Raw genomic sequence first — 16,018 nt, 5'->3', positions numbered from 1 at the left:
TGCCAGAGAATAGCAGTAATGTAAAAAATGTCTCGCATAGCTTGTTCTCCATGTCAGCCACAACAAAATATGGTGATGACAGACAATAAATCAGATCCAGCCTGAAGCCAGCACCATGTTCAAAATACTTAAAACTTAGAATTTTTAAAAAATCTTCTGTTTGGAAAATATATTGAGAATGTTCTCAGCTGACTTCTAATTTTTGTTTTAAAAAATTGAGTTCAATAGTAAATGTTTTCTTGATCTATGTTTCTGGTATCTGTACCTATCAAATTTAAAATTGCCACAGTGATTCCTCTGCGGATGCTTTACCAACTATGACCTAATGTAAACAAAGCAAAAGGTGTGCTACTATATTTGACATGAAATCAAGCCTGTTTGATGAGCAACTTGGACTCTGCCAGGGTCTGCCCTTTGTCCCCAATTCCAATTGTGGTGTTCCTGACAGTAGGTCAAGTGTAATTCAGCGTGGATAGTTCCATCACCCGAAGGATTATGGAACCACTAAAAGAATATGCAAAGGGGTTGTAATCCTGTGGCATGGATGCCTTGAATGTTTGCCAGAAATGTCCCATTGAGAGGAGACTTCAGAACAGACCTAGATCCTGGATCTGGAGTGGGCCTTTTGAGAGAGAGAGATCTGGGTTTCACTTCTGACCCATTACCCAATACAATTAAATCCAGAAGACAATCATGGATTTAATGTCACTTCAGAGGAGTTCCTTCTGTATCTTAGTATAAAAAACAAATCTGGGATTTACTTTTATTGTGACAACAAATTAGTCATAGTAATGGCTAATTTACTATGATTTATTATGAGAAAGTTAATAAATCTTCTTGAATAATGTGTTCAAAGTCTGATTAACACTTAAAATACCAGCACCTGCAAACATGTCACTTTTTTTCACGAGGTTCCACAGCTATTTGTTCCTTAGATAGGAACTTCTTAAATTGATTTAATTAACCAAATGTAATGTACACTTGATAACTTGGATCAATGTGTGATTGAATTGAAATGACTTTTTATAAAGTGCCTCAAGACAACATTGGTTGTGAATTGGTACTATATAAATAAACTATATTAGTCATTTAAACACTGTATGGCAATAATGTTTATTTCAGTTCACATAAAGCAAGATGGAACAATGTTTTCAAATGACGCAAATCTGTAGAGGTTGACATTTATGTGTGTTTTCATGAAATGAGCATTAACAGGCTCATAATTAAGAACTCAATTTAAAATGTTTTGGCATGAGTTTATTTCAAACATTTCCCAGATTTGTAAACCCTTTGACATTTATCCACTCTTTCTCTCAACATAAGCAAGCTTTCATTATGCTGCTGTGCTTATTTTAGTAATGCCTTCATTTTTCATCAGCTCTTTCAGGTTAATATTGGCATCCCTTCATGTACATGAAGCATTTCTGTGATTAAGCTATCACATTTTTTTTCTGTGCAGCAGTTACTTAAATTAAATGTGAATCATGTTCTGCGAAACCTTTAGTATTGAGTAGATTTAGTGGATTGATTTATTTCTTCTTGCCATCAGTTGATGAAAGTAAATAGCATTAGTCAACTTTGTTCATTCTTGTGTGTATTTAAAAAGCAATTAAAAGAAGCACTTTGGCTGTAGTTGCATTTGCTGGAGCCTCCGTTTAGATCAACCAATAGCTCCAATTAGGAGCAGGCGCTTCCTTTCTTGTGAGCACGCCAGTCTCTAATGGCTGAATACATTGATTTATATTCAAACTGGAGGGGATTTAATGAACTGTTTTCATAGGGCGATTTTAATAGGATTCACAGATCCACAAACAACTTGCCAAACAGTTCACAGATGATTAATTATGCATTGTAGTATTTTTTAAAGAAGAGAATAAAACTGCATCAGAATTATATGCACTTAGCAATTTGCTGAGAGAACGTCTGTTGACATTTGGTATAGATAATGTGTTGATCCTGTTGAATATAATTAGTCTGTGAGTGATGCCAAAACAAAGAAGACATGCTGACTGTTCATTGCCTCACACAAACACAGAGCATGATCTGATCACTTTACCATGGGATGAATCATAGGCTGCCACTGTATTGATCTGTTATTGTATGGTTCTTTGTCTTGTTAGTGTTGTTCTTAATGGCGCTTTGTGTGCTTCTGAGTTGCAGTGATTGTAGGTAAATATGAAGGGTATGAATCCAGTTTTTTTAGATTGAGTAACTGAAAAATTGAAGCAATGTTTTTTTCCTACATTGCTACAGTCACTGTAGAATTTACAGTAACTGGCTGACAACAGGGTTGCCAGCCAGTTACTGTAAATTGTACGGTAAAGAAATTACAGTAACTTTACAGTGACCTTAATGTATTTTTTTACAGTAGCCTTACTGTAATTTTATTACAGTTTTACTGTAATTTTATTGCAGGTTTACTGTAATTTTATTAGTTTTACTATGATTTTATTGCAGTTTTACTGTAATTTTTATTCCTATCTTACTGTATGTTGATACAGTAAGTACAAAGTACAGTACTTTGATTAGTGTTATTGTAATTTTTTTTTAAATAGCACAGTAATTATATAACATGGTTACTGTGATTTCATCACATTTTTATCATAATAAAATTACAGTAGTCCTGTAGTAGAATTACAAAAAGTTGTCATTTTACAGTAGTTCATGAAACTGCATACTTTGCTAGCTTTTAAAAGTTTAATGTGAATTTGCAACTTAATTTACCAAACTCTCAATTTACCAAACAAAAAATGTTTTATTTTTCTAATAAAAAATATACGTACATATATATTTTTAAATTGCTTTATTTTATTGTCAATTTAAATCTGACAAACTGAAGCAAAACAAAATATGTTATTTTACAAAAGCAACTTTTGCTTGTTACATAGAAGTCAAAGTATTGCAACCAAAGTGAAAAATACTCTGATCTAAAAACATAACTGATACATTTACCCTCATGGTAATATTACATTGAATACAATGAATTAAATAATCTTTACTAAATCAAAAGTGCACAAACTTCAAAGTTTCCAAGCAAACTGCATGTCAAAGTCATAAAAACAATGTTTCACCAGCTCTTCATGTAAAACTTACAGTCAAAATTCTAAATGTCTGTCGTTTTGTTCCTTTGAAAGAAGGAAGGGATCCAGCAATGTCAAATATTGAAGTTACATATTTTTAAAAACGTTATTGGAACCCCAACAGTAAATCTTAAACCGTTAGGCAAGTTTAAGACTTGGTGAACAGCCAAACAAAACCAACATGGATGAGTTCTGAGTTTGTCTCAGCCCTGAACATCTCCAGAAGTCATCAGAGGGTTGCTAGAAGATAAAGAAAGAAAAACATGTTGTAATACATGAGATAAACAGCACATTAAACTGCATTTGTGTCAGTTAAAGACAGACGGGATGAAAAGGAAAGATTTAGTGGACAGGCCTCTCTGACCTTTCATTGTAGCTGTCCTCCTGTCTGTCTATTAGAAAGACAGGAAAGATCCAGAGAGACAGACAGAAATGTCTGTACAGACACAGAAATGTCAGAGACAGAAAGGCAGAGAGATAGAGTAAGAGAACTGATTATAAATTTATAATGTTACCATTTTAAAAGTTTCACTGGTAGCCCATGAAGGAGGAGAATGGAGACACACGGGTTCACTGCTGTTCTAGTGTTTTGCATAAGTCGTCCTGTTGGTTTTGATGTCACTTTTCCATTTGCAACTTTTTTTCCGCTTTCTGGATTGAGGCCTATGAATCGCCTAAAAACAGATAGAATAGAATAGAATAGAATTCAACTTTATTGTCATTGCACTGTCACAAGTACAAGCAACGAGATGTAGTTTGCATCTATCCAGAAGTGCTCTACGAGATATAAATATTTATTTACAGATGTACAAGACTATGTACTGTATGTATGGACTATAAGGGGTTATAGCATGGGAGACTGTTTAATATTACCCTTTTGTTTTTTAAGTACATATTACATTTTTAGATTAGATGCCTGTGAACTACCAAATATGCTTTGTAAAGGCATTATTGAAATAGTTCTCACCTATGAAAAAATACTCTAGGTGACAAAAGACGCTGCTGGACCCGCTTGTGCCCTTGATGCTGTTTTCTGAAAAATAACAATGTTCAGTGATATTAGTTTTAATTTTAGCTTAATACTCAGGTACAGAGAGACATTTCCATAGACAGATACATTGTGATGTCTCTATCCATTAACTATGTTTGCAGACAGAGACACCTTCTGTGCCTCTATCTGTGAACCTAAGGATGGCAGATACAGTGAGATGGCAATATCGCACTATGTCTTCCATAAATTAGTCTATGGACAGAAGGATGGAAGTTACAGTGACACACAGACAATTGGTGTACAGGGTTTCCCCCAGAAAACTTGCTAAGCCCGGTGGTTAGGGTGCCGAGGCAGCCCACCGTGTTTTTGTATTAAAAGATGTTAAGTAGACAGGAAACACATTAACATTAACACACATTTTCTTTGGCTGCCTAAGTGGACAAAGCATTTGATATGGTTTGATACATTGTTTAACAGGAAAAATAATACTACTACTAGTAATAAAATAATATAAAACCAGCGTGATGGGTTGATGTAAATATCCATACAGGTCAGCCTGTGTCCAGTTTGAGTGAAAGGAGGCGCGCGCGATCCGTGCTGAGGTAAACTTAAGACATCCAGCTGCTGCATTGCACGAGGCAACGCGCAGAGGCACCAGTGGTGTGATTGGTCCAGCTTTAAATGCATAACCTACAGTATAAACCTATCTTCTATAAACATATCTTTTAAGAATTTAGGAATAAATCTGTTCCGCCAGTGAAACACTCAGAGCAATAGAGACGCTTGCAATCTGACTTAAAAAAATAAAATTAAAAAATTGCGGGTTTTTTATTTTATTTTATTTTTTTATTATTTTCCTAAAAACATAAGAAATGCTTAGCCTGGTGGCGAGGCTAGAAAAGCAAGGCGGGCCACCAGGCCTATAATACACTAGGGGACTCGGGGTCCCTGGAGTATCTGGGGCAGTGAGGGGTTGGTCTTGTCACCCCCATAAGATGTCTGCATGAGCGGTTGCCCACCCACAGCAGAATCTGGCATTGACTGATTAATCACAATTAATCACTATGCCTAACTTTGTAATCTTGAAATATGAATATGCAGACAGCTGTGCAAACCCCTCTTGCTGCACTCCAACAAATTAAAATCCAAGCAATTATCTTGCATTTGTAATCTCCCATACTCAACAGTAACTTAAAAGAAATTTACACCACTACACATGCACACATGCATACAAGTGGTACCAAACTTGTTCAGGAGCCAACTGATAGATAAGATCTATTTTATTAGGTCTATTTTATTTTCTAGTTCTTGGATGCCCCACCCTTTTATGACACCCCCAAGGGCAACATGATGCCCATATCAAACATGCACATTCTGAAAAATGTTTTGTTCTCTCAAACCAACCATGTCTGAAGATTCTTAGTTTTTCAGGTTTTTATATTCAGGAAGGTTTATAGTAAGTCAGTTTGTTTTAAACGTTGGTTTAGAAATGTTAATCTACATTCATTTCCTGTGATGAGGCGCCGCAGCACTCTATTGTCCTCATCCAGCCAGTGAAGACCGGTTTAATTCGTGCACATGAAATTGCGGGCTAGCATACTAGATGTGCACAACGTTGGCTAAAGACCCAACACAAGAAAGTTGAAACTGTTCAACTCTTGTTGCTGTCTGCTGTCACGGAAAAAGTATTTCGCTGTTCGTAGCTCCCCATGTGTGACGTGCTGCTGTGAACTAGATAATCCTCCGCGGGAGAGAGGCTTTGATGTCAAAATAGATGGTTTGATTGATCTGTGTTATGTAATATTATTGCCTCAAAATGTTCAGGTTAATCGCGTGCGCTAACGCGTTAACGTTGACAGTCCTATGTGCGAGAAAATTAAAAAAAAACAAACAATTGAGGCATTGTACCCTTAAACAACTTCCACAAAAAGACCAGAAGATAGCCATCTGCATCTAGGTGAACTGAACTAAAAACCAATTGTGTTGCACATAATGCCAGCTGAGAAATAACCAAAGTTAGCTTTAGCAAACAAGCGAGAGTCGCTCAATATAACCACATAAAATATATTTTCTTACACAAATATACACAAACACAAACACAAAACTGCAACATAATGTTTTTTAAAAAGTACTTACCCAGTGAAAGTCATTGTTGGCCCTGCCCTCTAGCCTGTGAACGTTCGCCTCCAGCCGGTAAATATCCCACTATGCAACTGTACATTAAACATTTACAGTACAGTTGTAAATTTTCGCACATTATCCAGTGGTCCAACCTCGTCCTTTAGGAAGGGATTTAGAAACTGATACTGGATTTTTTTGATTCAGTCTATTTGAGTGCGTTTCAAATTACAGTTCCACCAGAGACATGAAACCTTGACCCATAGCTTTGTCCTTTGGCAAAGGAAAGCCTAGAAGCCTGTTATGGCAGTGGCTTTGCCCGTTGTCAAAATTCAGTGTTTTAAAGTGCTACACTCAGAATGTCAATAAAGGAATCAGACTATACTGATATTTTCTGATCTAACTGGTACACTGGAAAAAAAGATGATGCCTTCACTCTGAGAGCTCCAGCAGCCCTTTACTGTTCTATTTTTTTTTTTTTGCTGTTTACTGTATCACATTCACTCTGTAACCTTACAGAATTAGGCCTTACAGTTCAAACTAGTCATGGGTTTGTGACTACCTACCACGATATTGGTGTCGAGACCGAGTTGTACGGTAGATAACTATGTATCAGTCACAGGATAAAAAGGTGATCTGACAGGGTATTTAGTGTCTGCAGTTTACCATCCTCTTGCCTACTGCTGTGAATAGATTGCTTTGTTTCCAGTCTTGATTTCTTCCTAAATGTAGTGTTTGAACAGTCACCTATGTGTTCACCCTTGTTTTAGATGTTGGTGACAACTCCAGAGAAGTGGGATGTTGTGACAAGGAAAAGTGTTGGAGACGTGGCTCTCTCTCAAATTGTGCGTCTCCTGATCCTCGATGAAGTTCATCTTCTACATGAAGATCGTGGACCAGTACTAGAGAGCCTGGTGGCAAGAACTATCAGACAGGTCAGTTCCTGCTATGCTGCGTGACTCATGTATCTGATGTATTGTATTCAGCATTGTCACTTTATGAATAAGAACTTTTTTTTTGCTTTTTAGAAATTCTTGCAATAAGTGCCTTGCGTTTTAATCATAATTATGCATATGTATTTTTATGAACTATGCCGCCTGCTTTAATTGAAATAAATTTGAAGGGGTTAACATCTAATTTTTTTCCCCTTGTTACCAGAAGCCAAAAAAACCAAAAACATAAGTCGTCGTTGTGATGTTCACTCGCCACATTGAACCAGAGCCAAGCAGGTTGAGTTCAGTGCTTTGGTATAACAGTGCAGAATTTCTCACAACCAATTGCTCCTCAAAACTATCCATCCTACTCTGTGGCGGAAAAGTGCCTTCTGGAATTTGAGTAAATGAGGCTGTTTTCCGCATCAACAAACGCACACTCAAAATTCACACAATAGTTTTACATGCAGCATAGGGCAAAACGTTCACCAGGGGGTTGTGACAAGATAGGGTGGACATGAGCCTGAGAACAAAATGATGATGTCAATTTCATCAACCAACTTTAAGAATGAGAACCACTTTTGGTACATCATCCAAACCATGCTGGACCTTCACTCTGTGTGAACAATCTGCTCTTGAGATTATTTATTGCTCTTTTACTAGTATAAACAAAGCTTTACTTGCCACTTCCCAGTGCTATGAATCTGCAGTAATACTGAAGCGCTGCTAATGTTTTGCAGTCGGATTTTTACTGTCTCCTTACTGCTACTAAATGAAACCAGCTCTGCTTGTCTCTCCCACTACAGTTGTCTCATTTGAGTGAAAGCTTACCTGAGGAAATGAGAAAAGAGAAGTAATATAGATGCTCTTGAATTGCCATATAACAAATTGCAATTACAGTTGAAAATAGATAAGATGATATTTACTTAATTTCTGTCTAGCCCAATCACTTACATGGTAATGAGAAACAGAATCATTTGCTTGTGTATGTATCAGATTAGTTTTATTATTCGTTTATGTTTTGCTATGAGACTGCTGTGATATATTAGACAGACATGCGCCTCTTATCATTGACAGCATCAATCCCAACCTACTGGCACCTTGCTTAAAAAATGTAATGATTTCTCACGATGATGACTGGCATGTGTTTATGCTGGAGTATAGTCATCATGCAAATTTAGCCAGGCTGACGGCTGGTGCACGTTGTGTAGTCCAATATCACATCTTGATGAACTGCTGTCACATGTCAGTCTGTGGGTGTAAAATAGAGAAAGGGAACAGAGCTTGTGGTTGATAATTTTGGAATGCATAGACAATCACTGATTAAATCATGCATCATGTTCTTTGAATTACATTTTGATCCTATAATTTCTTCCATGTACAAAGTCCTCTATTTCTGTCCTTGGCACTGAATGACATGACTCACCCTGCATCCGGTTTATGAAACCCTTTTGAAAAATTGCACTGAAAACCAGGGAGCTTGTGTAGGTTTGAAATTGGCAAACATATTAAGATGACAGTACAGTCTGTAAGATACATTGTAAAATTTACTGGGTTTTTTTCTATAATAAATTGATTAAAATCACAGAAGCTTACAGAACTTCATCCAGAGTCAATTACATCACAATGAGAGGTCAAATATGACTATGTATTACTGTCATTTCACTTATTAGTAACTTCAATAATTGATTGTTATTGTCTCCCTCACCTGGCCTGTAAACCATGAGTAACAGCAGTATCTCATTACCATAGATTCAGCAGTATTGGTGAAAAACCCTGAAGACAGGTAAAATCAAGACGCAAGTAATCATTAATGTATGGGGAAAGAGCTTAAAGGCACAAGGTTGACATGTAGTTCATTAAAATAAAGAATTGTACTTTGCTTTGTAGAAGTATAGTACATATTTCTTCCATGTGTCAGGTATGGAAGAAATGTGTGTAGAACAGTTGTATGCTGATGTTAAAGACAGAGCAGTGTGAGGAAGAGAATTGAAACAGAGGGACAGGGATGGGCTGCTGAGCTGAGCAGCTACCAAGACCTTTGTGGTAAGGTTAACTGCAAGGTAATTGAAAACTGGGCTGTACATGTTACTGCTGTTTACTTGGTTCACAGCCCATTTATCAGGTTGTTTAACTGATATTACTGAAGAAGGGCTGACTGGGTTCTTTATACACCTTAACACCTCTTCAGGCTCTACTGCACTTCAGATGTTTCAAGCATCGGAATTGTTTCTTTGGGGGGTTTTTTGCAAAAATATTGCACATTTTCAGCATGAAACATCATTGTTTTTCATTTAAAAAACAATCCGTACATGTTAACCCTAAACAACATCTTCAGTCAGCTTGACTGAAGATTTGAAATCATTTGAAGCTCTACTGCTTTTATTATCTCCCACATTATTAAGGGAACACAGGCTAAATGAGTCACTTCATTATCAAAGACAATTATGTTGCTCTTCCACTCATTTTCACAATGTGACAAGTTGAGGATGTGTCCATGCTGAACACAATATTCTATTGTGTCTGTAATCCTTTGCAATGTCATACAGAAGCAAAGTAAAATGCTGTCTGACTGGACGCTTATCATCACAGTAGCATGCACATCTTTAAAGTATGATGTATTACATATAAATTCAGAATTACAAATTTCTGGTCTTTGTGTAAATTAACAAAACACTGAAACTGCCAAAGCACTGCTCCCATACACTTTTTACTGGAATTACAGGGTTTCCCCCAGTAAACTTGCCAAGCCTGGTAGTCGAGCCATCAAGGCAGTCCACCGGGGTTTTGTATAAAAGATTTTAAGTTGACAGGAAATGTAAAAATATTACTGGGTAATTATATGTTACAGAAAACATCGCCAGTGAAACGCTATTTAAACCCACAACTAGTCTTAAAAACAACAAATCAAAAAATACAATTAAAATGAATATCAATTATTTGCACTTCTGTTTAATCCAAATTAAGTCAGCGACTTCATAAGGCCCCCAGGACTTCAGGGGACCATAAATGCTAATATTTTAACACAGATACATAAATGTAACATTTGTTTATTTAGGTTATCAATGCTGCTAAATTTGACTTACCGTATTTTCCGCACTATAAGGCGCACCACATTATAAGGCGCACCTTCAATGAATGGCCTATTTTAAGACTTTTTTCATATATAAGGCTCACCGCATTATAAGGCGCATAGAATAGACGCTACAGTAGAGGCTGAGGTTACGTTATGCATCCATTAGATGGAACTGCGCTAAAGGGAATGTTAACAAAATAGTCAGATAGGTCAGTCAAACTTTATTAATAGATTACAAACCAGCGTTCTGAAAACTCTGTTCATTCCCAAAATGAATAAACCGCTGTTTTGTTAATTTCCCCGAGGTAAAGTAAGTGACGTGGTATTTTCGTGACACAGTTTATCTTTTAACAACAGCAAGGTATAACATATAGTGGAGGGGAACTTTTCCTCGATTCAATAAACACGTAAAAAACAGTCTGATACTGTTACGGTAAATCAAACGTTAGTGCAATCACAATATATATCCACTTCCGCTATAACCATTGATTCGTTCATGTTAAATTCTCTCGCTGCTGCTCTATTCCCGTGTTCTACTGCGTGACTGATCGCCTTGAGCTTAAACTCTGTGTCATAAGCGTGTCTCTTAATAGGAGCCATTTTGGTGTCGTTACAAAAACCCAGCATGCACCACGCGCTTCTTCTTCTACGGGGGAAAATGAAGTCGGCAGCTGCTTACCGTAGTTGGGAGACCTGTTGTGGCTCAATATTGGTCCATATATAAGGCGCACCGGATTATAAGGCGCACTCTCGGCTTTTGAGAAAATTGAAGGTTTTTAGGTGCGCCTTATAGTGCAGAAAATACGGTAATTGTTTAAGCATAAATAAATTAAAAGATTTTTAATTGTTTAACATTTATATGGAAGATCTTACGGAGCTGGCAAGTTTACTTTGTAAAAGTTCAAAGAACAATATTCATAGTTAAATTGTTAATTGTTACCATAGCTACAATCTGATGCTATGAGTTTAACATTTGAGTTTGAGCTTTGTTTGTTCACACAAATGAGTAAAATGTGATTATAACCTATTGCGTTTTAGGTTCACCAATTAAACTAGTCCCCCTCTCCCATATTTCACTAAATTTAACACAGAAGCTTTTAGAGGTGCTGATGTTTTTAGCAACAAAAGGGGCCCCTAATTCAAATTCTGCTCAAGGCCTCATACAGCCTTGGACCGGCCCTGCGTGATGAGTTAAATTCACTGCACTGCGCAAAGATGGACAACAAACGGAAGATTTAATTCAAGGCTGCTAATGAGGCTTTAGTAGCTCTTCCATTTCATGTCTGTTGAGGTTTTAATAAGAGGACACAGAAACTATTTTGGTTGGTCGAGTTTGTGACCAATCAAACTCGATATGGAAGTTTGATCAGAGAAACTACGCGTGGCCGCGCACTTTAACTCTGGCTGATTAAGTGGACAAAACATTTGATATGGTTTGATGCATCGTTTAACCGGAAAAATAATAATAAAATAATATAAAACCAGCATGATGCGTGACCAGTTAATTTTTTTTGCAGGTACTAAGGGGGAGTTAAGCATGTTACTGAGGATGCTATGACAGATCTTTTTTATCCTATAATTATGAACACACACGCATTAGTATTGTTATTTTAATCAGACTGATTTGCATTTATTTGACGCTTAGACATCAGCACGAAGCCTTGAGCCATTAGCCAGATGACTTCCAGATAATATTACATTGTTTAGGTTAAAACAGCATTCATGACAAAGGGGATACCCTACTATTGACCCTTTGCAACTACGTCACTTAATCATTCAAAGCACCATGATGTAGATCGGAAGTGAGAATCAGGAGTATTGAACTGAGTGGCTAAAGTTGTTTTCCCAACTTGTTTTTGTCAGTTTATTCATGGTTTCTACTTGCTGATTTGTCTGTGAAGGTAGCACACCTGGTTGGGGCTCATAGACAGCAGTATTTACAGAAGCCTGAAACAGCTAGCTTAGAAACCGACCCATACCTCCTCCCTCCTGATGTGTTGATCAAATTACCGACTTTGCCTGAATTCACACGACATGATTTATGTCACTATGTCATAAACAGCGTTTCCCCTTAAACCGGAGCAGCCTTAAAAACGTACAGAAGACTAGACGCTAATCATTTTTTTTCATACATGCTAGACTACATGACGGCGTGGCATTGTTTCCATGGTTCCATGATGGTTAGACGCCATCTTCTCCATAATGCAATATTTGATATCTTTCTAATCATACTTATAAAGTATATGAACGTTAATCTTCTTACTTTGTATAAAGTGTTCGCTGTAAATCCGTGGTTACACCAACAGCTGCCAGTCATTATGATTGACGGCTGCTATCCATCGCCGCATCTTTCCTCAATAAAAAAATAAAATGACAAGCTTGGTTTTGACCCTTGTCTGTTTGTGCAGCCGACTGCACAGCACCTTGTGAGCATTTTTACTGCGAAATCAACTAAACAAAAGCGACATTAGGCTACCACATGTACACATTTTGACAGGCTTTATAAAGGAGAGCATAGGTTTGGACATCCATCGTGGTGGAGACAGTGACTTCAGGTGCAAAGGGTCATATTGTCATATTTGTTTTTTATTTTTATTTTTTTTAATTAACTTGTGTTTATTTAATTGCCCAATTAACCGCTACAAGGCTTGATTTGACTATCACTATTATGATAAAAACATGTTATGCTTACTACCGGTTACCTTTATGTTGACTAACAGTTGGTAGTTTGCTATGATAAACACTGTCAATATGGTCGAAGTCACTTCATCTATATAAGGGACGTACACTTTCTGACTAATTTCGACCGCCTATTGGTCAGTTGCTGACAAATACCCTGGAATGATTGGGGGAGGATTGCTCCACGTCTGCATGAGGGTGGAGCCGGCATCATGTCAATTGTTTCCTGGAAGTGTTAATACGCATAGACAAAGTTCAAATCCTTTTGTGGGCTTTTTTTTTTTAACTCAGTATATAATAATTTATTTTTATTTTGTGTCTTTTGATGAAAATGTCGCAACAGCTACATATAAGTAATGTTAAATCAAGTGAAAAAATATTTCATCTAATATTTTCTGGGTGTTCTATGGGGGTACAATGACTTTTCCAGGGGGAGCTATAGCACTCCCTAGCGCTCCCCTGGTGCCGCCACTGTGCGTAACTGCGAGGCTAGCACGAAAGCTCCTCACCGGGCTGAACCTGCATGATGAGGTTAGCGCTGGTTCGTTAACCACTAATGCAAAGGCCAACAGGGACCACATACATAAACTTTGTCAGCGCAGACAGAGCCGGGCGCTAGACAGCATGTTGTAATGGAAAAGCCGCACAAATTCTTTGTCCACAAATATAAAGCATCCTCTACAAGTTATTTCTGCGGAAACTGCATAGCCAGAGCTAACGCGGTGGGGTTTAAACTCCTACCTTGATCAAAAACTCTGGAAAGAAACATAATTCCTCACAGGGGGTTGATGTAAATATCCATACAGGTCAGCCTGTGTCCAGTTTGAGTGAAAGGAGGCGCACGCGATCCGCGCTAAGGTTAAGACATCCAGCTGCTGCAACTATGTTTGCAGACAGAGACACCTTCTGTGCCTCTATCTGTGGACCTAAGGATGGCAGATACAGTGAGATGGCAATATCTCACTATGTCTTCCATAAATTAGTCTATGGACAGAAGGATGGAAGTTACAGTGACACACAGACAATTGGTGTACAGGGGTTCCCCCAGAAAACTTGCTAAGCCCGGTGGTTAGGGTGCCGAGGCAGCCCACCGTGTTTTTGTATTAAAAGATGTTAAGTAGACAGGAAACACATTAACATTAACACACATTTTCTTTGGCTGCCTAAGTGGACAAAGCATTTGATATGGTGTGATACATTGTTAAACAGGAAAAATAATACTACTACTACTAGTAATAAAATAATATAAAACCAGCATGATGGGTTGATGTCAGCCTGGTCACAGGTCAGCCTGTGTCCAGTTTGAGTGAAAGGAGACGCGCGCGATCCGTGCTGAGGTAAACTTAAGACATCCAGCTGCTGCATTGCACGAGGCAACGCGTAGAGGTACCAGTGGTGTGATTGGTCCGGCTTTAAATGCATAAACTACAGTATAAACCTATCTTCTATAAACATATCTTTTATAAATTTAGGAATAAATCTGTTCCACCAGTGAAACGCTCAGAGCAATAGAAACTCTGGCAATCTGAATTAAAAAAAAAGAAGTCATTTTTTATTTTCCTTGAAACATAAACAAGAAAGGCTTAGCCTGGCGGCGGGGCTAGTAAAGCATGGTGGGCCGCCAGGCCTATAATACACAGTGGGAAACTGAAAATAAATATCAATCATTTGCACTTCTGTTAAATCCAAATTAAATCATCAGTTAGTGGATCGAAAAGCATGATGTAATGCTGATCATATTTAGAACCGGCCCATGGCATAAATGAACTAAGAGATTACCAATGTAGTTAAATTTGATTTAATGGCTTCAGCATAGATAAATAAATTTTTTTTTAAAAATAGTTTAACATTTAAATTTACAATTTTAAGGAGCTGGCAAGTTTACTTTGTAAAAGGACAATCTTTTACAATCTTTGAATCTTAGCAAAGATTCAAAGATTAAAACTGAAAGTTTTATCTTTGAGTTTTAGCTGTTTGTTCACAAATGCATTTTAGTAAACTACAATTATAACTGACTGCTCAACCAATTAAACTAGGCCCCCTCTCCCAGATTTCACTAAATTCATGATGAAATGGATGTAGTGGTGCTCATGTTCTTAGCTGATAGAGGAGCCCCTAAATCAAATTCTACAAGGCCTCCATTATTGAACCGGCCCTGCATGATGAGCTGGACCCGCAGCACTACGGATCTTTGCTGCTGGATGTAGAGGGACAAACAGAAGATTTAATTTATGTGGCTTTAGTGGCTCTTCCATTTCATGTCTATTGAGTTTTTAATAAGCGCCCCCGAGACTGTTTTGGTTGCCTGCGCTTTATGGGACAAGTTGTTCTGATTTCTATGCAGCTGCACAGCAGTTCTACCTGACTTTAAGAAGACGAAGCATTTGATATGCATTGTGTCACCATAAAAATAAAATAAAAACAAACCAGCATGCTACACGACTACGAGTCAAGCATAAAAGCTCCTCCACGGGCTGAACCAGCGGACCATAATGGACCTTGATGAATTCTACAGTGAAACATGGATCCTCACAGTGGGTTGATGTACAGTATTTTCCGGATTATAGAGGGCACCTTACTATAAGCTGCACCTACAAATTTTTTGAAAAAACTGGAAACTTACATATATAAGCCGCACCGTGCTATAAGCCGCTGATATCTCTGCCGCTCTCTAACCCTACCCCAGCAACCGACACAAACACAAATATTGTACATGGAAATGTATACTTGCATCATAAAAACGCACACAGGTTTCATACACACGGGATTACGAAAGGATTGGTGTGGATTCTATCCGTGGATGCTACTTCCATGCCACCGAGCCACACAGAAGCACTGAAAAGCAACTTGCTCAGCTACTTAAAACTGGAACTACAAATGAACAGATGCATCGTGGGTAATGCAGTGCCAAACAAACAGACGGACTTTTAACAGCTTCTTTGATTTCCAATTTTGACTTCCAATGATTCACTTCCTGCTAAAGAGCCCCTTGGTGGTTGAAGAAAAACCCACAGAAAAGCCGCACTGGGCTATAGGCCGCGTGGTTCAAAGCGTGGGAAAAAAGTAGCGACTCATAGTCTGAAAAATATGGTAAATTTCCATATAAGTGAGCCTTGATGAGCGATCCGCGCCAAGGTAAACT

The 16,018-nt window shown here is 37.8% G+C and overlaps 1 protein-coding gene across 2 annotated transcripts in view; it reads left to right on the top strand.

Annotated features, from left to right (window-relative positions):
- ascc3 (activating signal cointegrator 1 complex subunit 3) overlaps positions 1-16,018 on the top strand; it is a 235,171-nt gene that overhangs the window by 104,440 nt on the left and 114,713 nt on the right. For both annotated transcript variants that reach the window (XM_032558087.1, XM_032558088.1), the window contains exon 11: positions 6,960-7,124. In XM_032558087.1, the coding sequence (XP_032413978.1) occupies positions 6,960-7,124 (165 nt within the window). The remainder of the gene's footprint in view (positions 1-6,959; positions 7,125-16,018) is intronic.

The sequence above is a fragment of the Xiphophorus hellerii genome, chromosome 3, assembly GCF_003331165.1.
Source record: "Xiphophorus hellerii strain 12219 chromosome 3, Xiphophorus_hellerii-4.1, whole genome shotgun sequence".
NCBI classification, from domain to species: Eukaryota; Metazoa; Chordata; class Actinopteri; order Cyprinodontiformes; family Poeciliidae; genus Xiphophorus; species Xiphophorus hellerii.
This window is presented reverse-complemented; position numbering and strand designations above follow the sequence as displayed.